The 25,068-nt window shown below is 36.4% G+C and overlaps 2 protein-coding genes across 2 annotated transcripts; one reads left to right on the top strand and one right to left on the bottom strand.

Annotated features, from left to right (window-relative positions):
- Positions 1 to 318: 318 nt before the first annotated feature.
- LOC147863956 (pentatricopeptide repeat-containing protein At3g03580-like) lies at positions 319 to 2,409 on the bottom strand. The gene has a single exon (XM_087319324.1). The coding sequence runs from the start codon at positions 2,407 to 2,409 to the stop codon at positions 319 to 321; it is 2,091 nt and encodes a 696-aa protein (XP_087175450.1).
- An 8,920-nt stretch (positions 2,410 to 11,329) lies between these two features.
- Positions 11,330 to 20,507, top strand: AIP3 (ABI3-interacting protein 3). The gene is made up of 3 exons (XM_087320005.1): positions 11,330 to 11,422; positions 11,971 to 12,081; positions 20,189 to 20,507. The coding sequence occupies exons 1-3, from the start codon at positions 11,414 to 11,416 to the stop codon at positions 20,447 to 20,449; spliced, it is 381 nt and encodes a 126-aa protein (XP_087176131.1). The 5' UTR covers positions 11,330 to 11,413; the 3' UTR covers positions 20,450 to 20,507.
- Positions 20,508 to 25,068: the final 4,561 nt, after the last annotated feature.

Raw genomic sequence — 25,068 nt, 5'->3', positions numbered from 1 at the left:
CTATACAAATGGAATGGAAATTTTTTTTAGCTAGTAGTGTCATTTATTTATCAGCATTATGACAAGGCAATCATTTTTTCGCCATGTCAATGACACTATTATGAAGTCCTTTTAGGAGCGAACAATTAGTGTGCATGCTTGTAAACAAAAATTATGGAGAGCTTCTATGCACATATCATTTGGTGTGCGTAGTGTGATCCAATAAAATCATGGAATGCATGGATTGGGATCACCTGTATATCTTGGTCAGCTAATGTGACCCAATTTTGGATGAGAAGAAAATTTGGGTGCACTTAACCAAAAAATGTATACACTTATTCACACAAATATTTGTACATGTCTTTCTCTGCCCCCTTGCCTAGTATTGCTTGAAAACGAGACCCGGCATATATTTGATGCCAAAGTGCCACTTCGCTCTAAATTTACTGCATATTGAAAAGCTTTCAGTCCAAAGTTTGTATTTCCCCAACTTCTACAAGCTCCCAATAAAGCATGCCATGTTGATAGATTAGGAGGAGAAAGGTTTCCAATTTTCTTCATTGCTTTCTCTAATTGACCTATTCGGCCAAGAAGATTGATCATACAAGAATGGTGCTCTTGTGCTGGAATCATACCATAAACTGTACTCATTGCCTCAAGATATGTTTGGCTCTTCTTATATAGACATGTTCGACTACATGCATTGAGGACAAGAAGAAATGTAACAGGGTCAGGCTTCATACCTTCTCCTAACATTGTGTCAAAGACAAGGAAAATGGTTCCACTTTCACTAAATTGAGCATATCCTGTCATCATTGTATTCCATGAGATAGTGTCTCGAACTGAAAGCTTATCAAACACTTTTTGTGCTTCTGAAAGCCAACCGCATTTTACATACATATCAACAAGACAGTTACCCATAACATCTCTTTCAATAAAACCTTTTCTTTCGATCTCCATATGAACTTCTTGACCCTTTACTATAGCTCCTATGCTGCCACAAGCTTTCAATGCACAAGAGTATGATGCGAGTCCTATTGAGAGACCTTCACGTTGCATTTTTTCAAAGCAAATTATTGCTTTGTTCCCATATCCATGATCGACATACCCAACGATTAATGCATTCCATGACACTGTACTATGATTGGGAAGCATATCAAACAATCCTTGTGCTTGCTCCAATAAGCCACATTTTGCATACATATCAATCAAGGCGCAGCCAACAAGATGGTCCATTTCTAAAAGCTTTTTCTTATTAATCTCATTATGAATTTCTATACCTTTTTCCATGGCTCCTATTCTACCACAAGCTTGTAAGGTACATAAGAGAGTTGTTGCATCGGGTGACAAGCCTTCACGTTGCATCTTCTCATAGCATTGTAAGGCTTCCTCATTATCTCCAACTTGAACGTAACCGGAGATTAATGTATTCCATAAAACAGTGTTTTTTGCTTGGATTCTGTCAAACACTCCTCGTGCTTTTGCAAGACATCCACATTTAGCATACATATCAACCAATGCACTATAAAGGAATACATTGCCTTCTAACAAGCCCCTTCTTTCAACATCATCATGCAATTCACACCCTTTGTCTATTGCTCTTATGTTACCACAAGCTTTCAGACATAAAACAAATGTAAAGGCATCAGGATGAATATGTTCACGTTGCATCTGTTCGAAACACTCTAGAGCTTTCTCGCTGTGCTCATGCTCTACATATCCAGCTATAAGCGTAGTCCATACAATCGCATTTCGAATGGTAAGTTTTTCGAATACTTCACGTGCCTTTCCTATTTGACCACATTTAGAGTACATGTCAACCATGGCACTACCAAGAGAAAGGTTGCTGTCCATCATTCCTCTTCTTCCAATCTCACTATGTATTTCTTGACCTTTCTCTATGTCTCTTATACTTTTACAAGCTTTCAAGAAGCAGAGGAATGTGATTGAGTTTGGCACGATATCCTCATATTTCATCTTATCATAAAGTCCAAGAGCACCTTCATTCCAACCATGTTCAATGTATCCAGTGATTAACACATTCCACAAAGTGGTATCTCGACAAGAGAGAGAATTGAATACCTCTTGTGCTTTTGTGATTGAACCACATTTGACATACATATCGATCAAGGAGCTAGAAACAAAGTGATCTTTTCCGAGTAAACCTGCCAAAGAAACCTCACTATGTATTTCCATGCCTAGTTGCAAATCCTTATGTTTTCCACTTGCTTTTAACAAAGCGACAAAAGTATGATTATTAGGATTCCACGATGAATCTCTTTGCATTTGTCGATACAGATGTATGACAAGCTGCAGATTTTTACCTCTAAAATAACCACGAATGAGGGTATTCCACGAAAATGTGTTCCCGTATACAGATTGATTGAATAGTTGATGAGCCTCGTACCTACTATCAACATCAGATAACATCCAGATAAGGTCGTTTCGTAGAGATCCGTGAGAATCGAGACCAATTCTCGATATATAGGTATACAAATGCAATGTACATACATGATTCCTTGTCTTTCTACAAATGATGAGAGCATAGGAAGTGTTTTTAATGGATGATGAGGGAGGCATAATAACCTCATATCTAAGTTCCAGAATCCACCATACTTCCTCAGAGAAAACCTGACTTTCTATCCTTTGGTTCTAAGTCCATTTGTTCTTTCTTTCTTATTTGTGTTGATCTTTCTTTCTTTGTTCTTCTGCTTCTTTCTTTGATTACTCTTCATTCTCTCTGTTCTTCCTTTCGTCTTCTTGGAAGAAACGATGGACAGGCAAGCAAAGCACATACATACCATGTTCTCAAATACATTTATGAAGTTATGATTCGTTGCATCCCATTGTGGTCAGTTGGGGCTATGCATAAATCTGCTTATTAATAGTTATGCCCACCACACATGCTAAGTTTAGTCAGATACATGCTAAGTTTAGTCAGATTACAGTTGAATAGCCAATAATTGGTGCATATGGTACCGACTTCAAATGATCCCACTTTCGTAACTTGATGTAGGGCAATCTTTCCAGAAAGTCTACGGTTGGCTAGTAGCAATGTCATTGCAAAATTGGTCGAATGCATGTTGAATCTCTCCAAAATTTGTGGGATGTAATTGTCATTAGAGAGATACAATTGTTGATATGCCCTATGCCATGTGATCTTTGTCTTAAGGATATGTTGCACTCGACCTAAGTCCTTTCCCCACAAGATAGTCCTACATCTACTCCTTCTAAAAATGGAGGTTCGATCCACTAAACCTACATAGACATGTGATCATTGATTCAAACATCGATGTCATACTCAATATGTGTTGAGTGCTGAAAGAATTGTTTAGTGAGTAGAATTATCTTGAATCCTCACAAAGTCAAATCCTAAAGTTCAACCCTCAAGATCAAAGGTTGAGGCCAAAGGTCTAAACTAATGGTTGAGACCAATGCATAAGATGGCACAAAAGCAAAGAATGTTGTTGGGCCAACTTCTTAGCATGTGTATTAGATGGTTTGGAATGAAACTTCAAGTGGTTGTGTATCGAGCTGCATCAAATGATGATTGATGGACTTTGCTTAGCCTTTAAACCTCGAGGACCTGATATCAAACTCTTGAAATTGTGGGAATCATACCATCTTCTTCCTCACAAGGTGTTGGAATATTGTTCTTGCTTGTTATTTCACATGGCCAATCTTGTTTTTAGCATATATACATCCTTTTGGCATCCCTGTTCACCTCAAGGCATGGATATGCATGATCTCTTGCCAAGCCAATATAACAACGGGAGATAATGAACTCTTTTATAAGATGGGGATCCCATCAAGTAATCATGAACCTCCCTGAGTAGTTCCAATATATGAAAGCATTCAATCTTGGACATTAGGATGAACAATTGTATATCGTGAATCCATGGGCGCCACAAAGGGCAGCAGAAAGTAGTTTGTTATGTTGTGTTACTTCAATCAAATCAACTTGACCGCCAACTTCTTCTACTACGACTTTCTCCTTAGCCCATGTGCTCACATCCAACAAAGTTGTTTGTTCGATCCTTAGATCATGCATTACAGTCCCCAAAGAGTGTGTGACATCCATTATGGTATCATCATATGAATGGTAGATATGGTGTAATTCTTCTTTGAGAGATGCAAAGTGCACATTGTTGGAAAGAAAGTAACCAATTGGGAAGGGGAGGTGTGGTTGGGGGTTTCAAATGTCTAGACATACATGCATGTACATACATCCACGTTTCTATTTGCTACCAAATAATAATTAGACTTGGTGAGGATATCACGGTCATGGACAGTGTACAACACATTTCAAATGGCATGTGCGATCTGCACTATTCGATCTCTATCCATAAAAAGTGTGCGCCTAAAAGCCAACCAAGCTCTAATGAGACTCTGTCACATCTAACTCATGCAATGATGATGCCATTTGATTACCTGACCCATAGTGTGGTAACCTAACCCGGGCAGTGTAATTTTCTGCGCCTAACCCGGTCCTTGTAATTCTATAAAGTTTACTCGGTCCTTTGAACCTAACCCGAGATCGTGGAGCACCTAACACGGGCACAACTGCAACATTGCTAAAACCTTGCACATTTACTTTTTCCCCTATTTTTGAATATTTGAAACCTCCACCTTGCACCTACACTCGACCAACTGCACCCGCACCCGCACCTAAACCTCCACCTTGTATGTACTTTCTTCTTTTGTTTATTTGTATTTATCTTGGTTTAGGGATTTAGGAAAGATATGTTGAGTTTCATATTGAGATTCGCAACTTCATTTGTATCAAAATGAGCTACTTTCCCATTAGTTAGGAAGATTTTGTATAATTTGATCATGTATATGAATATACTCTTTTGCAAAAAAAATTATATGCATTAACCGTTTTGTAAGTGGCCCATTCTATATATGAATATACTCTTTGGCACATTTTGTATATCATAAAGTTGTGTAGTGTATACGATATTAAAATAAGTGCTACTTATGGATTTCTTCTTGTTTCATGTATTGGCCAATTGATGGTATCATATTGTATTGACATATATGCTCAAATCAGATTCATATTATTGTTGCATATGGAGAGATTGAAGATAGTAAAAGATCTTTCCGTCTTTTTGCACAAAAGGATCTAAGCATGACTCGTCCATTCAATGGTCTAAAATATTCGATGTGTTTTCAATAGCCAACACATAAAAAAAGGTAGCATAGAACAACAAATGCATCTTATATTTTTTAGACAATATCAACTATATGGTGACATTTTTTAACAAGTCACCATGTTGGTGATTTTGACTTTTTTTTTCCAAAAAGGAGTTACTTTCCAGTTAGTTGGGAGAGATTTTTATAGGAAGACTATACAAGATGGCTTATATATAAATCGGAGAATCACCCCCCGCCAAGTTCAAGAATATGAGACATTTTACTTAATGTAAGTAGGTACCTAGAGCTATAAACTAGTCGCAAACATCGTTGGTTAGCACGAGCCCGATCCTCTAGCCTTCAATGGAGGGAGGGAAGGTGGGAGGTGAGGGTTGGAAACAACCAGCGTGGGAGCTTGGGGGCTGGTAGTTCCACCTTGGGTCGTTTTTTCGTTACTTTTTAAAGAGTATTACACAATATGTGCAAAATGCCAAGGATTTACTTCTTATTGTGATAATTAATCTATAATATTAAGTATTTTTTCTTATCGTGATAATTCATCCCATTTGTTGATTGACCTTATAAGAATGTTACACAATATGTGCATAAAAGCCAAGGAATTACTTCTTATCATGATAAATCTTCTATATTGTTAAAGTAAAGGATAAGGTCAAGTCGGGTCGGTTTCAGACGGTATCCGAAATCCGCTTCAACTCGCGTTTCGGAGTCCGCGTCGACTCGCATTTATGCGGACTTGCGGAATCCGTGCTCCAGCTTGCGTTGTGCGTAGTTGCGAAGTCTGCGCTTCGGCTTGCGTCTTTCTTCACGGCTTTGCGTGGTAGATCGGCTCTTCGCAACTTCGTTGCACGATTGCGTAATCCACGCGTTATTGCGTAGTGTGCGCGGTTTGCGGAATCCACGCGTTATTGCGGAATCCATGCGTTATTGCACAATGTCTTCAGTACTCCCCCTCAAGCTTGGTAGGTCAGGGATCATCAATCCGAGATCGGTCATGAATTGCCATAGCTTGTCGGCTCCTAAGGCTTTAGTGAAGATGTCGGTCGTTTGAAGATTGGTGCTAATGTGTTGTAGGTCGACATTGCCAGCTAGAACGCGCTCTCGGATGAAGTGATAGTGCACTTTGATGTGCTTTGTCCGCGCGAGGAGGTGTACATGATGCAAAAAGCCAAGGCGAATTACTTCTTATCATGATAATTCATCTATATTGTTAAGTATTTTTTCTTATCATGATAATTCATCCCATTTGTTGTTTGATCTTATAAAATATGTTACACAATATGTGCAAAAAGCCAAGGAATTACTTCTTATCATGATAATTCATCTATACTATTAAGTATTTTTTCTTATTGTAATAATTCATCTCATTTGTTGATTGACCTTATAAAGAATGTTACGCAATATGTGCAAAAAGCCAAGGAATTACTTTGTACCATGGTAATTCATCTATAGTATTAAGTGTAGAGTGTTGCCCTTATATATAGGAATATGCAATGGTTCGGTTTAGGCTTAACCTGTTTGGCCTTATCCAAGCCAAACCGGTTAAGCCTAAACCTATTTGGGGTTCCAAACCGATCCCTAATAATCGGCAATAGTTAGGTCAAGAGTGTCAAAACCGAACAATTTAAACATTTTGAAACTTGAACCAAACCAAACCACGAAACCGTTAAACCGAACCATTCAAAAAATTCAAATCGTTAAACCATTAAAACCGCGGTTTCGTGGTTCGGTTTTGGTTTTCAACTTAGGTCAAATTTCAAATTTTAAATTTTAAAATATTTCATTATTTTGAATTTTAAATTTTCAGAATTTTAAAGATTTTCCTAAAATGTGAGAATAAGGCTTGAAAATGAACAGATTGTTTTTAAAAAAAATTTAAATTATTACAGGTTTTGCGTGGACATTGGCAAGATGCTAGTCGACGAGTTGGCTGATGTGGACTAAAGGAAGAATTTTTATGACATAAGGATGAGTGAAGATGGTGGTGGGGTCGAAGTTGAATAGCATGAGTGGGTGAGGAAATTTTTATACTGAGTTCTGTTGATTATGCAAGATTTTAGTGGACTTTGGCAAGATGCTGCAACATGCTAATCGTCAAGATGGCTGAAGTGGATTGTATGAAGCATTTTTCTTGTTATGAGGATGAGTGAAGATGGTGGTGGCGTCGAAGCATACTATAGAGAGTGGGTGAGGAAAACTTTAGATTAACTACTTGTGTTAATACAGAATGTTTATGGACAGTGCCAACTTATCAAACAATTCTGTGGGTTAAAAAAAGACAAAGGCTTTACACGCTTATAACACTGGACAATGGAAGTATGCAAGCCACAATATTTAAACCAGGGGGACATATAGTTTGCATTCAGTATGGAGGCCTTGACAATCTTCTCGAGGCATCAAACAAAGAGAAAAACAGAGGGTATTGGGATCTTGAATGGAACATCCCTTGATATCACCCGGAACGGGTGAAAGAAGATGGCTATTTACAGCCTGCAACATGTTATGGAGATTGAAGGTTCTTGATTGCATAACAAAAGGGTATAGATTGCATTTTACCTCGTTTGGTAGACCTTTGTGGAAGCTTTTTATAGAACAATTTTCAGATTAATTGTTTACTTTTACTCTATGGTGGAGTCAAAACTTTTGTTTTTTCAACCAACATCTTATAAAGATGTTTTGGGGAAATTTTTGTATGTTGTTATGACTTTTCTAAATACTAATGGAAGTATACTTTCTTTTGAAAAAAAAAAATTAAATTAAATTAAAAAATGTTTTAAATTAAAAAACCTATAAAACCGTTTAAACCATAGTTTCTAACTATTGAAACTGAACTAAAACGTTAAAAAAATTTGAACCTCGACCGAACCGTTTAAACTGTTGTTGTGGAAGTTCGTGGCTTGCGGGTTGGCTAGGGTGGGACCACCAAGGTCTCGGACCAAGGAGCTTAAGAATGAGCAGCAGTTGAGGCTTGCAGCGGCCGATCCGACCCTGTCCTATATTCCGGAATATGAGCACACGGGCTCTCAGGCACGAACGAGTAAGCGCAAAATAGAGGAGGGAAAGATGTTGGCTTTCCAGTTACAAAAAACAAGGATTCGATTATTAACACAAAGGGCAGAACAACAAAAAGCACCCCGGATACAACAAAAACTCAGAAACCAATTAAAGACAGAGAGAGAATACAAAGACATGGCCTTCGTCCGGTTAGTAGAGCTTCGAGCTCGATAGACACACACAGACTAGTGAGCCTCTGGTCAGGAGCACACGGGCTTCCTACACGAGCAGAGGCCTCACCCTACCTAGCCGAATGCACAAAGCAAAAAACCTACAACACTTCACTTCCCAATCCGGCAACACCTTCCCCTCTAAAACCAATTGTCCCCCAACAAACACCCTCCCTTCCTTTTTTATAGCTCCAAGGAGAGGGAGGATCAACATTACATTAGGTTGTTATGACAACTACTTCTGTCATTGATTCTCCCACGATTCACTCCCATCACTCACTATAATTCCCCTCTTTTGTGGATTATAAAAGTACCTATTAAAATGCTCTATCTTGTACTTATTGTTACTTCAATATTTACAATTGGTTATACATAAGACCCCTTTCATGTGCATCCGTGCACTCCCTCGTTCACACGCGGTCGGCAAGTTTTCTCCTTGAGCCTAGAATCCTCCACGACACCGTTAAGCCGCAGTTTGGATCGGTTCAAACTAAACCGTTGCCGACTGTTGCCGGTCCCTAAACCGGTTCCAAAGCGGTTTGCATAAATCGGTTTGGGAACTAATGATACATTATATCTAGACTTTGTAAATTTCGTTGATTAATGATTATATTCATAATAAGCCCCTCAAACATAATTCAATTGGGAACATAGTGTTACAAACTTCCTTCCAAAGATTCTCTAAAACATTACAAAAATAACCAAGAATAACTTGTTTCGTGGAAATATTCTTTGTTTAATAAATATATGTTTCAAACAAGTCATAAGAACGTTAATTTCTATCACATACGTATATGCACAATCCATTTTATGACTTGTCTATAAATTGGTATAAATAAAGTTTCGCGAAAAACCACATAATATTTGCTAAAAAATTACATAATATGTAAATGTAAACACTTTGCTATAAAAAACAAATACATACCACTCTACACACAAGTTTGTACAAAAAACCATTAAAACATATTTCCGTTGAATGGCTTGAAAATATAAACAATTTAAATGAAAGACAACATAGTATACTAAAATTAAAATGAAGAACAAGTTACCATATGACGAGCTAAGAGAGAAGAGTTTTGATACATTATATGAACAAAAATATCGAACATTATAAACCATAATAGGAAACAATTGCAATTGTCACATTTAATCATACACAAAAAGAATGGAAACAATATTACTGAGGACATGCCAAAATCCTCTGAAATCCATAAACTATGTTCATTCCAGCACTCTCTAGTTCCGAATTTAAATTTTTCATGAGCGCAAAATTCTCAATAGCAATCCATATCTTGTATGTGCAAGTATACATTTCTTGGAATTTTGATATTTACTATATTTTCCGTTAAACGTAAAGAGATACCACTATTCAATATGGAAAACATACCCCATGCCCTATTTCTTCTAAATTTATGGGTCACCCTCCTAAATTTTAAACCATTCCCATTAAGTTTAGGGGCTCACCATTTTGCAACAGGAATCATTCCCTATTTCTTCTAATTCAATGAAGATATACAAAATCAGTTGGACATTGGCATTGCCTTCACAATAATTAATTGTTGATAAAACTCACATAAACAAGCACAGGTGAAAAATAAACATTGAACCATAAAAGCACGTAACAAGTTACATGTCGACACTACATAAATACATTAAGCATGTTGTACAATTATGGCACAATAGTTTTTTGTTTCTATTGGTTCTCCCCTAGATGATACTATTTGAGTTGCTATCAGGAGCTCTATAAGAATGGAGATCACTATGGACGCCATCTAATGGTGATGAATGTTGATTAACAATCGGCAATGGTTTGAGAGTGTCCAAACAAAATTGGTTCGAACCGAACAGTTAAAATTTTTTGAAACCTAAACTGAACTAAACCGAACCACGAAACCATTAAACCAAACCATGAGGTACAAATCCAAATCGTTAAAACCATTAAACCGCAGTTCGGTTTTCAATTTAGTTCAAATTTCAAATTTCAAATTTGATTTCTTTTTTTTCAAAATTCTAAAGATTTTTCCTAAAATGTGAGAATTAGGCTTCAAAATGAGAAGGTTGTTTAAAATAAATAAATTTAAATTTTACAAACCATCAAACCGTAAAAACCGAATTGAACCGTTCACCGCCAAAACAAACCGAATTGTTTAAACCGTTAAGCAAGGTTTCATGGTTCGGTTTAGTTCAAACCGAACCATTGTCGATTGTTAATGTTGATGCCAAAAAGGGCGTCTTTCAGGCATCCTAGATCCTTATTGTGCATATGACACTATAATTGAGCAAGCTTGGTATATAAGCAGGGTAAGAGTTCACATCATGGGATAGATATGATGCATGGGTGGCATGGTGTGGCAAGATGTTTGAGGGTCCTATATAGAAAACATCCCCTTCCATCATAAGCACCCCAATAAGCAATATCAACACCTTCCAATGGCATATGTGATGTCCAAATCTGATGCTTCGCTAGTTGCAAAGTCCTCAAAACATCATTGACTCTCTCAAAACCATCTAAGGATTTATGATGATTCTATATGGTTATGCCCTAATTCATCCTTGCATTGGACATACCGGAGACAAGGACACCATACTTCCCAACTCCAGATTTTGATCTGTCTCGCTATCATGATAGGTCAGGTGTCTGGTGACATTTTTTTTTATCCAGATCGTAGGCGCCCTCAACCAAGTAAGTGCCTTGCACCATCCATGGCCGCGACTCCCTCGCCAGCCCTCTTTATTATTTGGTAGCAGGTAGACACGAGTCGCACGTACGTACATACATACATACATATACATACATATACATATACATACATACATATACATACATATACATACATACACATACATACATACATACATACATACATACATACATACATACATACATACATACATATACATATATGTATAACAGTATATGTATGCATGTATGTATGTCTAGAAGTGTTTGTGTGTGATATAGCAGCCCCCCCCCCCCCCCATCCTCCCCCTCACTGCGTAATATTGAGAGAGGTAGAAGGAGTCAGAAGTAGGAGCGAATTCTGCATTTCGCAAGAATGCAGCAGGTAAACGGATCCCCATCCCCATCCCCATCCCCATCCCCTTGCCTTGCCTGCATCTTCTCTGACTCCATTTTCTTTTTCTTTTTCTTTTTGCTTCTTTGGCCTTTCTTGCCATTGTTTCTTTCTTTTTTCTTTTTTCTTTCCTCTCTCTCTTGCTTGCTTTCTCCATACATAGGGATTTCTTTCCTCCCTTTGCATTTTTGCTTTCTCCGTATCGAAATTTCATTCATTCTTCTTCTTTTTGCTCTTTGATTTCTTCGTTCCTCCAGTCACCTTTTTCTTTTCTATTTTGTATTTGCCGGTTTCGTTGTTTTGTATTAAAATCTAGCGTTTTTTCCATGTCTGGGCTTTCGTTTTTGGCCTCAAAATTTGCTGTTTTTTGTTGCTTTATAAGTTTTGTGTCTATTTTAAAGTCTTAATCCAGTGTTTGTTTTTGTTATTTCCATGTCTAGGGTTTTGTTTTGTTTGCTTTAAGATCTATATTTTCTTTTCTGGATTTTGCCATATCCAGGCTTTCAATTTTGACTATTAAGTTTTTATTATCTTCTCAGGGTGAAGGAAAAGAGACAGAGGTAACATGGGAAGATCAGCAGAATATCAACACGTTTGGTCGATTAAACAATAAATTGCATGACCTCGAAGATGACATCAAATTGAAAAAGGTTAATTATTTTCCTTGTTTCCTTGTTTCTCTCTTTTCAGTTGTAGAATAGAATCTTTAGGAGATTTTGGATTTTCTCTTCATATTAAAACACATACACTCTAATTGTGTATTGTTTATAGACACTATGCATTATGCTCGAAATCTCTCAACTGTGAAAGTATTGTCTTTTATACACATATCAGAAATTGCAATTGCAAGTAATTATAAAATGTAGGAAATATAGTATTTTCTTGTAATCGAAAAATGCGTTCACTCAAACTTGTGATTGTGGGGGACAAGACATTAGATGCAATATAATGAGATTCAATGTATGCTAACACGTGTCAATAACACTTATAACTTACCACTAACCCAAGAGAACACTACACATGCACACCTGCTTCTTACTAATCCAGAAGAACACTACTGAACCACTGGAGAAACAATAGCTGTATATAGGCCTAAGTATTAGCTGGAAATCCATCCCTGTTGGAATAAGTTCACGCAGTGTGCCATCCTCCGATAATCCACAATCTTTCCCTCTAGTAAATTGCGTTGGACTTGTTGAGTATCAAATCATTACGCATTCTCACTGCAAGACTTCTACCCAGAAAACAATTGTTTCATTGTTCCTAGAAACAATTTTTTTCTTTGATGTGCACTGTGGAATGCAGTCAAGGCTCAAGATAAAAAAATTTCCCCTTTCTGATAGTGGAAAATAAACATGTGTGAGATTATAAACACTCTAAACATGAATCATTGCATTACTCACTTGCCCTCCCGCAAAAATGAACTTTCTAGAGGTCTAGGATTTTTACTCCTTTATTTGCTTTAGCCTTTAATCTGACATTGGCATCATATCAGATAATGGTTGTGGGGACCAACACCAAAATACAATAGGGGAAATAGATGCTATATATTAAGTATAACTGCCAGAGTGCCACTACACTAAAGGGATACAACGAATAGCTCATGTACTCCTAAGAAGATTATTGACATAGATACAACTCAACTCAAGGACTGGAACTGAAGATCTCAAAACTAAGATTCTAATATATTATGTTGCTTATCATAAGGACTAACGTGGTTCCTACATTTAACTCTTCTACCCTCTTTGTAAGAATGGTCTATTGGCAGTTGTTAAAACAAATACTTAAGCATTATATTTGCATCATCCGCATTGCTTGGTGTCCCAAACTCTAGCTTTATCTTTATTCCATGAGCTCCCACATTATTTGGTTGATCCAATTCCTGCATCATTTGCATTTTCTTCGTCTGCCGATATTCTTCCATTGGATGCTCCATAATAGCTTCTTTGTAGGCAACAGTCCTATCACGATCTGCCTCATTATTCGGTTTGAATTCCTTTGTCGCTTGTATCTTCTTCATCTGCTTTCTGCTATTGCACCACTTGGATGTTCTGGCATAGCTACTTTATCTGCACAAGTCCTAAGTACTTGTTTATTTCATAAAGATATCTACACAATTGTCCCTTGATCGACATTACTGCAGCTTCTTCTCATCTGAATGAGCTCTTGTATGAAGTGGGTATTGGATTTCAATGATTGACATGGGACACGAGGTTCTCTCATGATATCAGCACACTTGGTTATCGCATGTTATTGAATCAATCTCCCAATTGGAATTTAGATTTCCACTCAGGTCTTCCTAGACCACAACTTGGTGCTCTACATAGCTGGTTGCCTTATAGAAACAATCTAGACAAAATGTGACATCATTGATTTGGTCAAGGATCACAAATGGACCATTGGTAAACGAGCTTGTCAGCTGGATTGATGATCTTCACATTACATGGCAACAACTAATCACGAACTCCATTTCTAAACCTATGTTTTTCTAATGAGGAATTGAGGGGGTGATGATTAGCAATATACTTGTGTGCAGCCTTAACATTGTGCAAATGATGAGAAAGCAAAACCTAAATCTCCTAGAGTTGATTTAGACAATCCACAACTGCTAGATATAGAATCTTCTGGATTCTCAAGCATTGTCCCGCAAGGATGATGATATGTGTTTGGCCAGAATGGAATATGTTCAGTGGAAAACAAACACCACATATTTTTAGAAGTCAAACCAATCATCCTGGTGGTGGTTGATGAAATGATTAAGATAATGCACTACTAACTTGTACTCTTGGTTTGGATGTTACTTTGTGGATATTGGGTTAACAGTTCTTACAAGAAAACCGAAAATCTTTCAAATGCTTCCAAAATTTTCAGTTGAATTGTGGTGCACAATCATTGAAATTTCATTCAATAAACCATAGTGCTGAATATGTCAAACATAATGAGCTATGTTATCTTCCTTACAATTGATAGACTTGGTGCAAGGTAGGAAATGTGCCTCTTTGTGAATTGTTCCATCAATGAAAGGAGGCCAACAAGGTGCCAAATAGGAGCAGCAAGATAGGCCATTTGGTTTTGCTTGTTGTAGCCTAGTGCGATACATGATCAAAAAGCTTAAACTTATCAAAAATTGGGTCCAATGACCTTGTCTTCTATTCAAGTCTTGAGCATTTTGGAGATATGCGGAATTCTTATGATCAGTAAAGACAATTATCTTCTAGGGAGAACCCTTCAAGACATGGTGCCACCACTCAAAAGAATGGATGGTAATCTAAATCTCTTTATCATGGATCATGTAATTGATTTTCATATCTTTGAATATTCTGGAATGAGAAACAATTGGATGCATTTACCCATTGCTCATCACCCTTGGTTGGCGACAAAACACTTCCAAGTGTAAAATCAGACGTGTCAGCTTTCATGATGAAGGTCTTAGCTAGGTTGATGTGGATTAAAATGGGGACAAATGTAAACACCAACTTTAGTTGTCATATGCCTTGGTTGCACTTGAAGTTGAAGTAATTGATTGGTTTAGGGTTTTGTAGGTTGTGTGAGGAAACATGATCTTCAAACAATTCATAATGAGCTTGTCGTAGAAATTTGCAAAATCTCAAGTAACACTACATATCGCATACCAAATGTGCTGTTCGCTTATCTAGAACTATTTCGACCTTCATTGGATCCATAGAGATACCTTTTGCTGAGACTACATACCCTAGAGGTTCTATCTTTAGTTTGGCATAGAATCCATATTCCCATGAGCACTATAAGACTAACATGGAAATCGTGCTCGACTTGGATTTATTAATAGAGCAAAGATATCACCAAATAAACTATGGTGAAGATGTCTAAATGGGTCTTGAAAAGATATCATTTGCCATATCTTGAAATCTACTAGTGCATTCATGAGACGAAAAAGAAAATTGCGCATTCATGAGACCAAAAGGCATCATTGTGCTTTCAGGAGACCAAAAAGCATATATGTTTCAAATGGTGACCTTCTTCAATCCTCAATAATCTTTGACCAAACAAAGAGAACCGTCATTCTTCTTAGTAGAGAAGATGGGTGCACCAACATGCGATCTAGAGTTTATGATAAACCTATTTGTGAAATTCTCATCAATATATCTTTGAAGAACCTTTAGCTCTGATGGCGACAAATTATGAAATCCCCCCCATGGTAGCTTTTTCCCTCGGTGTATGTCAATAGGACAATCATAAGGCTGATGCATTGGGAGTGTCCTAAAATACTGTTAGGAGAACAAATGTGAATGTCTGATACTTTGTTGGCAGGCTAGCCTCAAACTTCTGCTGGTTGGAGCATTCAGTTGCCAACATCTCAAATATAAATATTTCCTCTTTTAATCCCTCTTTGTGTATCCCTTCTTAGAGAAATAGTCGAGATTTCATGGGGTCTTGAATCTGGTTTATCAAAATGAGCAACTTTGGAGTGGTATTTCTTTGAGGGTCCTTGATTATTTCCTTTGTCCAATCAATCACTAGATTATGGAGCTTAAACCAAACCAAACCAAGAACAATTGAATGCTGAGGTTTGTGAATCACATTGAGAGAAATCACACATGTCAAATCACCAAGAACCACGGGAACTAGCTCAAACTCTTCAACTATATCCCTCACTTCTAATAGAGTATCTATCTATGAATATTATAGATTCTAGATGGGGAAGCTTATTCAAGAGGATTTGTATCAAGGCAAATTCTTGATCCATAAAACTAGAGTTGCCTCATGAATCTAAGACAAACAACCTAGATGTACTTAGATGTGCTAAGCTCTACTTGTGCTGCAATAACTATGCCAGCCAGTGTTGGGAACACTAAACCAATATTACGAACAAGCACTACATATCCTTGGTTGCCCAACCAAATGGCTCCAATTTTAGTTTAACTTACTCATTTATTGTACATCTTCTAGTTGGCTCAAAAATTCAAGTCCAACAAACTCAGGCTGTTCGCTTGGCCTACTAGCCCCCTAGAACTAACTGGAGATCTGGAATCAAGTTTATCATTAGCACTTGCTTGGCTTATTTCACGTTTCAATCTGTGTAGTCAATTCATCGATATATCTCTTGGACCATCATAATACAAACAAACATGGGTTGCTCAATGTCATCACATCTTTTTTTCAGACAAAGATCCATAATGACATTTTGCCATGATATTCACTGGTGTAGGTCTGTCAATATGAGTGGGTTTGGGCACTTGATTAGACTTTGAAGGTCAGGTTGATGTCGCGGAGACAAAAATTTGCACTGATATAGGATATAATATTTTGTTGTTGGTTTTTTAGAATGCTGCTCAAAATGTCAATTTTCTCAACACATTGCTCTACTAATAGCCTCTGTAATGGATTTGGGATCTTCATGAAAAGTAAGGAACAAATTCTTTATTTCATTGCATAGGCCAAGTTGGAATTGGTTTATTAATGGCTCCTTGTTTGAAGTAATATCACACACTAGAAGGTGAAAACCTCATAGCCTGGTCAATCTCTTATTCTTGCAAGAAGATTACAAGAAGGAGATTGTCCAACCAGGAACTCGCAGTCAATCAAGTTCCTGGTGTCTATTATTTGAAATACTCTTCAGCTCAGACTCCGTAACCTTCTTCCACTTAGATGCTTTCATTGCCACCTTCATCAAACTTGGATCCTCATCCTCTTCAAGGGTGTCAATTCAATCCACATGATGTTTATAATGCTTGTGCTTCTATTTTCCTTGACCTGCCACAACATTCTGCCTGATCCTCAAATCAACAAACTCAATCCAGTGTTGTAGAGCCAACTTGTCCACTCAGAATGGAATGTTACTTTTAAAGCCAATTTGGGTTAAGGATTCACCTATTCCAGCCCCAGCCATATTCCACATTGGGGTTTTTTACAGTATTATTTAGAATCGTCCATTATTTGACTTATATGGACTATCATCAAACTACAATCTTCTTTCCAATTGGATCAAAGAATCCACAGGCCTTAGACTCCTGTTCTTACTATCCAGCTTTGTCCTTCACATGTGAGGCACGTGCACATAACATATGCGACCAAATCTTCCATTATTTGACTTATATGGACTATCACCAAACTACAATCTTCTTTCCAATTGGATCATAGAATCCATAGGCCTTACGCTCTTGCTCTTACAATCAAGCTTTGTCCTTCACTTGTGAGGTACGCACATGCACATAATATATGCAACCAAATTTCCTCAAATCTGTGGCAGAAGGTTTCTTACTGGAATAATTATCCAATGGAGTCATTTTTCCACCTCGATATGAACCTTTGCTTGAGGATGTACCAACATATATTTAGTCACATCGGTCATTTTTTTGCAGACTTCAATATGACATTTTGTTTTGTTTCTTTCTCTCTGCGCTGCGTAGTGTGATAGGGCAGCTGCGAACTTCATCACATCAGCTACAGATTGAGGTAGTCAAATATACACGACTACCTCTAGAAGAGAGAATTTGCCAATTGTGTCATCAAGGAGTGGAATCTGAAGAACACTATGTTTGTCATTGTAGTGTCTTTTATGAAATCAGAGGGAGATACCATTGCCTCTTTAAACAAGGCTTTGGCCCACTACACAAGGTAATGGAATATGAGGACCAACGATGCCTAGGACTTTTCTTGCTAGAGCAAGAGATATCGGGAAAATTTGTTGAAGAATACAACCACACAAGCTCATCCACAAAGAACAATCACAACTTTCTTTAGCCCCATCACTCCTAATGCTAAAAGTCACCCCCGGGATACACAAATGGGCTTCAGAGCAGGACATAACAAAGGGGTTACAATTGATCGGGCAATGGCAATTTGCCGTGCACGTAGGCCTCGGCCCCATGTACCACGACCTCAACACCCTTGTCATCGACAAATAAAAGCCATTATCTCCCGCCATCGTAGGTTGCTTCCCTCGCTCCGGAGACATTTCCATTTTGGATTGACCTATGCTAGAGATCTTTCAAAGACAAAAGCTACAATATACCTAACTTGAGGATCTCACATGTGCCAAAAACCAGATTCCCTTATTTCTTTTCTTTTCATGTTATTTACTTTTATATTTACTGTGTAATATTTATTTTATTTTTGATTTGTTCTCAAAGATGAGACAACACTTAAGATGTAATCGCTTATTTGGTCTTATAGGCCATTTTGGCCTCTTAAAAGATGTTAATATATTTTTCTTTCTCTCTCTCAAAAAGATTACGCTTGGGAAGAGCCAATATAAGAATAAACCATGCATAACGTACAATAATGAGCCATTGAAACCACTAAAATCTTTAAATATCTTGGCCTTGAGGTATTCGTTGCTTAGAGGCCAGAAGGAGAGCATATTATGCATTTGAGAACACATGCACTCACAGAAAACTTAAGTGTTGGGTCCTCAAGAAATACCTTTTCGACACTTTCAGTGACACCAATGCTCTATGGGGTGGAAGTATAGGGCATAACATCCCTAAGTTCACTTTGAAAGAGTTTGAAAATGTTCAAGAGCATTTTTTAGAATGTTTTTCCAAGTCAAGGAACAAATGCCATATACCCTCCTACTTGAGATGGTATTACTACCCATTGAGATCATTGCTATAGAAAGCGTTGTTGAATACATGCTTAAGGTTCTATAAAGTCCCTCGTGTTGACTCACTAGAATCAAATTAGAAACAAGCAAAATTTTGTTTTCTAAAAATGGGATGCAATACACTTTCTTCATGATGCATCAATAGATTCCTCTAGGAATGAGGCCTTTTTGTAACACCAATGTATTATGACATGGGAAAAATGTGGAGGCTCATGTTTCACCCATCATACTACACATGTAGCACTTAACAACAAAACCATATTCTTCACCGAATGGGGAAACCGTACATATCGATACATGTTAGAGCCGATCCCGTTGTCTGCCCTCCAAACTATTGTTTCCATGCAACTTAGCTCACACTCATGATGTGAGACGGGGTGTTGGGGCACAAGTGATGAGAGTAGTCAACTATGTACACTTTGCCATAGTGTGCCCTAAACAATTTCAGGAGTCTAATTATCAAACTTTCATACAATGTTATGCCTTTTATCACATTAGACTATACTTTCCACATATCTTCAACCAAACCCAATCCTTGTATGAATTTCTCTCATAGTCACAATCCGTACTCTTGATTGTGACATTCATTAGTAAAGTTCTTGAACATCGATAGTTGCTACTCACTTTTGACATGTACTATGTGAAAATGCTATATTTTTGGTCTCATAGGTTCATATTATTTGACTTACAAAGAAAATAATGAATTTGTCTATCTCTCCAATAACTTACAACAATGTATCTAAGACTTGATGTCCCTATCAAGCACAATGGAGCAACCAAGGTAACTTTGAGTATTTTGCGATCAAGTAATATCTCTTTGATGGCTTCATCTTGTATGTCATCATATATTGAATTCACCTCTCAGTCACTTAAACGCTATGAAGCACCAAATGTCTTGATAACTATTCTTGCTCGAGACATTGAGATTGTGGGCATGAAAATAATTGTCTACACAAAGGTGGGAAATCGGTTGCATTTCAATCTTTATACTACTATATCAACATGCAAATGCAAAGCTTACAAGTGTTTCATTGTTTCTCAAGAAGCTTCCAATCATAGACCGATACTTATCCCTGTGAAAAACTTACAGAAGTAGCACTTACCAATTTGACTAGATCCTGGTTAACATATGCATACTGTTTGCTTGAGTAATGACGACATCTGTAATGCAGGAATTGATGGAAAATCTTGAAGATGCGACAAATGAATTGATTTTAGTTGATGAAGATGTAGTGAGGTATCAACTTGGTGAGGTATTTTGTCATATGCCTAGTGAAGAAGTGGAAGAAAGGCTTGAAACGTTGAAGGAAGAAAATAAGAAGGAGATGGATCGACTAGAGGAAGAGAAAGATGCCATATTGGGACAAATGTCTAAATTGAAGACAATCCTATATGGGAAGTTTAAAGATTCGATCAATTTGGAGGAGGATTAATCCTATTTTTTGTGAACATATATAATCTATTTCCAATGAATGATTTGTTTTTTGTTTTTTTTGTCTTATTGTTAAAATGTTTGGCCTTGTATGTGGTATGTGTTGTATCTTGAAAGTAACCTTAGTTTGTTGTTAGTGTCGGGGCTTATTTTTGTGCAAGTTATCACAAGCAACAATATGTGAGTGCAACACAACATGATTGATTGATAGTAAATCATGTTGTTCCTATATTATTTACCCTTCGTATGAAATGATAGCACATTAATGTATGGTTAATACATAGGTTGGGTGCTAGTAAGACTCTTGAAGCCTAGAGGTAATTTTGATCATTTTCATAATGTCAATTGCTCTTTTTTGTCAATTCTGATCATTGTAATGGTGCATCAAAAACTTGACATAGAATATATTTCATTGTTGCACACATTCAAAGTTAAAACTTATAATACATGTTACATTTGATATCATTTTTTAAATTATTCCAAATTGTTAAAGTCACCGTTTGAATATGGGTAAAATGCAAACCATCAATTTATGAAGGCTCTAATTGAACCCTTGAATCCCCAAGCCAAATTGAATTGTTTATGAATTAAGTCGTTAATTTGTGGGTGATTCAAGTCTAAACTAACCATTTTGGATCCTGAGGAATGTAACATGTTAGACTTGATGTCAATATTGAAACACTATTGTTTATAAGTTATAACCTTTGTGTTGTGGAAAGTGAATTTATGAGTTCATTTTTAGGAACTTGATGGTTAATAGTTAATAGATGTCCATATGTTGTAGATCCTTTTCAATCACTAGTGACAATGATGCTTCATACCTTACAAATAGTCATGAGTTGAGTTTTGAATGCTCTCCGAATGTTAGCACTATTGACAATGAAGAATATGAATGTGATAACATTAACAATATGAGGTTTGAAATCCTCTGAGTAGATGTTTACTTGTAAATGATAGCTATCATTATTTTGCATGGAATTGGTGCCAACAAAACATGTCATATGATATATTTCTAAAGAAACCAAATAAAGTGTGTAATTCTCTTAGTATTGGTCATGTTCTGCTGTATTTTCAGGGGAACCAAATAAAGAGGTGCATTCCCTTTAACATTGGTCATGTTGTAGATTTGGGCAGATTATAAAGCCATATTTCTAGGAGTTTTTTGGGGAAAAAAAAGCCATATATCTAGAGAAATGGATGTATAGGCTTATTATAATAAGATCCTATTTACTGATTTGTGGCGTCCTCTTTTTAGGACTGAACTATGATCATTCACAATCTTAAACTAAAATATAATAGATTATTGTAATGAAATCCTATTACTTCAGACTTGAATCCCACAACCTTTAGGTTCTAGTGCATAATCTTTTATGACTACGTGGGTTTGTTTGTTTATTGTGTGTTTTCACTAGAGAGAGAGAGAGAGAGAGAGAGAGAGCCCAAATGGATGTAGCTCAGTTGGTAAGGTTGCGCAATGGAGACCAAGTTTAGACTTACCATTAAGGTAAGCTAATTACAATATGAGAGAGAGAGAGCCCAAATGGATGTAGCTTAGTTGGTAAGGTTGCCCAAGGGAGACCAAGTTTAGACTTACCATTAAGGTAAGTTAATTACAATATGAGAGAGAGAGTGAGAGAGAGATTAACCTCTTTTAAGAGGAATAAGCTAATAACTTAATAAGTACTTGGATATGAAAGCTTTTATTAACAAGAGGAATATGCATATTAAGATAAAGCAATTAACACAAATCTGTGAGTGTGAGAATTGAGCAGAGTTCGCTTGTTAAGAAAAGAAAAGAAAGAGGAGCATCACAACCTTTCCTTACGCAATCCGTCATTGTGCCACTTCTTTTCATCGATGCTTTTTAAACACTACATAAGTTTAGAAGTCATTCAAATGAGTGCTCAATTTTGAGGCAAAACAATAATGGCTTTTTCTTCATCACTATCGTATTTCTTCATTATTTTATTGTTCACCTCTCTTTACAATCGTACATAATAGCCCCATTTATAGGAGTAACATAGGTTTAAAATTTCCTAAACACTAATGGTGGTACTAGTGAAATATTCACTCATCGTTTGTGTTTCCTTGTACCCTTAAAATTTGTGAGTGTGAGTGAGTGAGAATTGAGTAGAGTTCACTTGTTAAGAAAAGAAAAGAAAGAGGACCATTGCAACCTTTCCTTACATAATTTGTCATTGTGCCACTTCTTTTCATCAATGCTTTTAAACACCACATAAGTCCATAAGGCATTCAAATGAGTGCTGAATTTTAACAATCGGCAATGGTTCGGTTCGGTTCGGTTTGAGAGGGTCCAAACCGAATTGTTTAAATTTTTTGAAACCTAAACCAAACCTTGAAACCGTTAAACCTTTTCAAACCGTTAAGCCATTAAGCCGTAAAAACCGTGGTTTCGTGGTTCGGTTTCAGTTTTCAACATAGGTCTAATTTTTAATTTTATAATATTTATAATATTTCATTATTTAGAATTTTTAAAATTTTCAAGATGTTCCTAAAATGTGAGAATAAGGTGTAAAAATGAAAAGATTGTTAAAAAATAATTATTATTTTTATAATTTTAAAAAATAATTTAATTTAAAAAATTAAAAAATAGAAACCGTTAAACCATTTAAACCGTAGTTTTTTACTGTTGAAACCAAACCGAACCCGAACCGTTTTAAAAAACCTAAACCTAAACCAAACGAAACTGTTGAAATCGTTAAGCCATTAAACCGCAGTTCGGTTCGGTTCAAACCGAACCATTGCCATTGTCGATTGTTACTCAATTTTGAGCCAAAACAATAATGGCTTTTTCTTCATCACTTTTGTCTTTCTTCATTTTGTGATTAGTTATTCATCTAAAAAGATGTTTATCTCTTTATTAATTGTAATTAGCTTACCTTAGCGGTAAGTTGTTGCACTACGAGCACTAACAATCAGCAACGGTTCAGTTTGAACCGAACCGAAATGCGAAACCGTGGTTTAACGGCTTAACGGTTTTTTATTTTTTATTTTTTTAAAAAACAATTGTAAAAAATTTTAAAAATTTTAAAATTGTTTTTAAACAATCTTTTCATTTTTAGACCTTATTCTCACATTTTTGGAACATCTTCAAAATTTTAAAAATTTTAAAAATTTTAAAAAAGGAAATATTATCAATTTTAAAAAATTAAAATTTTGAACGATTCGGTTCGGTTTAACGGTTTTTTTTTTTTAAATTCTAAAAAAAAATTTAAATTTTTTTTTAAACAATCTTTTCATCTTTAGACCTTATTCTCACATTTTAGGAACATCTTAAAAATTTTAAATAAGGAAATATTATAAAAAAATTTAAATTAAAAATTTGACCTATGTTGAAAACCGAAACCGAACCATGAAACCGCGGTTTTTACGATTTAATGGTTTGAAAAATGTTTAACGGTTCGGTTTAATGGTTTCGTGGTTCGGTTCGGTTTGGTTCAAGTTTAATTTTAAACAGTTTGGTTTGAACCCTCTCAAACCGAACCAAACTGTTGCCAATTGTTAACGAGCACCATGTCTTGGATTCAAAAGACCCAATTTTTTCCTTCTTTATTACTTCAAAGTTCAAACATATCTCTTACTTAATTCACTAGATACCATCTTGTGGAATGTAGGAGTTGAACCCATGACCTCTTGGTTTCCATTGGGCAACCTTACCAATTGAGCGCTCTCTATATTAATTGTAATTAGCTTACCTGTGCACCGAGCACCATGTCTTGGGTTCAAACCCGATTTTTTCCTTCAAACATATCTCTTAATTTACTAGATACCATTGTGGAATGTAGGGGTTGAACTCGTGACCTCTTGGTCTCCATTAGGCAACCTTACCAATTGAGCACTCTCTATATTAATTGTTTAATGGTAAGTTGTTGCACTATGAGCACCATGTCTTGGGTTCAAACCCGATTTTTTCCTTCTCTATTACGTCAAACATATCTCTTAATTCACTAGATACCATTGTGGAATGTAGGGGTTGAACCCGTGACTTCTTGGTCTCCATTGAGCAACCTTACCAATTGAGTGCTCTCTGTTTCCCTCTCTCTCAAAATCAATGTTAGTTATTAAAACAAGATGATAATACAACCCTTGCTATCTTCACTACTTCGTTAATAGTGATACTGCATGGGAATCTCTCTCTCTCTCTCTCTCTAACACACACACACATGGCCCTAGTTTTTGTGAATTAAAACCATAGCCATCTTATCTCAAAATTATGAAAACTAGCTTGTTATTGTGTTGGAATAAGCTTAGCTACTAACTTGTCATAAATATTAACTAATGTTAAGGAGATCAATGTAGGATGCACTTTCATTATTATAAATCTATGAATGCTAAGGTTTTGAGGTTGGTTCACTCATTATTGCTATATTGGGGCTACTTTTCTCATTATTAGAACAACTAACCACTAATTTGTTTCCCAAGTTCGTGAGTGTGCCACCTTTATTTACCCCAAACTTACAAAAACTACTAACTACACTCAAATGATAGAAATTCATGCATAATTTCCTTTTTAGTATGAGTAGTTGCAAATGAGGATTTGTTTCCGAATGGTTGGATTTAGCATGTCAAAATTGTAGCAAATTTGAGGCATTACATTTC

This window comes from Azolla caroliniana, unplaced genomic scaffold (assembly GCF_043228905.1).
Source record: "Azolla caroliniana isolate FFs.n. ecotype wild unplaced genomic scaffold, voAzoCaro1.0.p SCAF_5, whole genome shotgun sequence".
In the NCBI taxonomy this organism is placed as follows: domain Eukaryota; kingdom Viridiplantae; phylum Streptophyta; class Polypodiopsida; order Salviniales; family Salviniaceae; genus Azolla; species Azolla caroliniana.
The sequence above is the reverse complement of the archived record's forward strand: the minus strand, read 5'-3'. Positions and strand labels throughout refer to the sequence as shown.

Coding starts and splice junctions, on each gene's coding strand:
- LOC147863956 (XM_087319324.1), bottom strand. CDS start 2,409: ATGTTATCTGATGTTGATAGTAGGTACGAGGCTCATCAACTATTCAAT.
- AIP3 (XM_087320005.1), top strand. Junction 12,082..20,188: donor ATGACATCAAATTGAAAAAG/GTTAATTATTTT, acceptor TCTGTAATGCAG/GAATTGATGGAAAATCTTGA.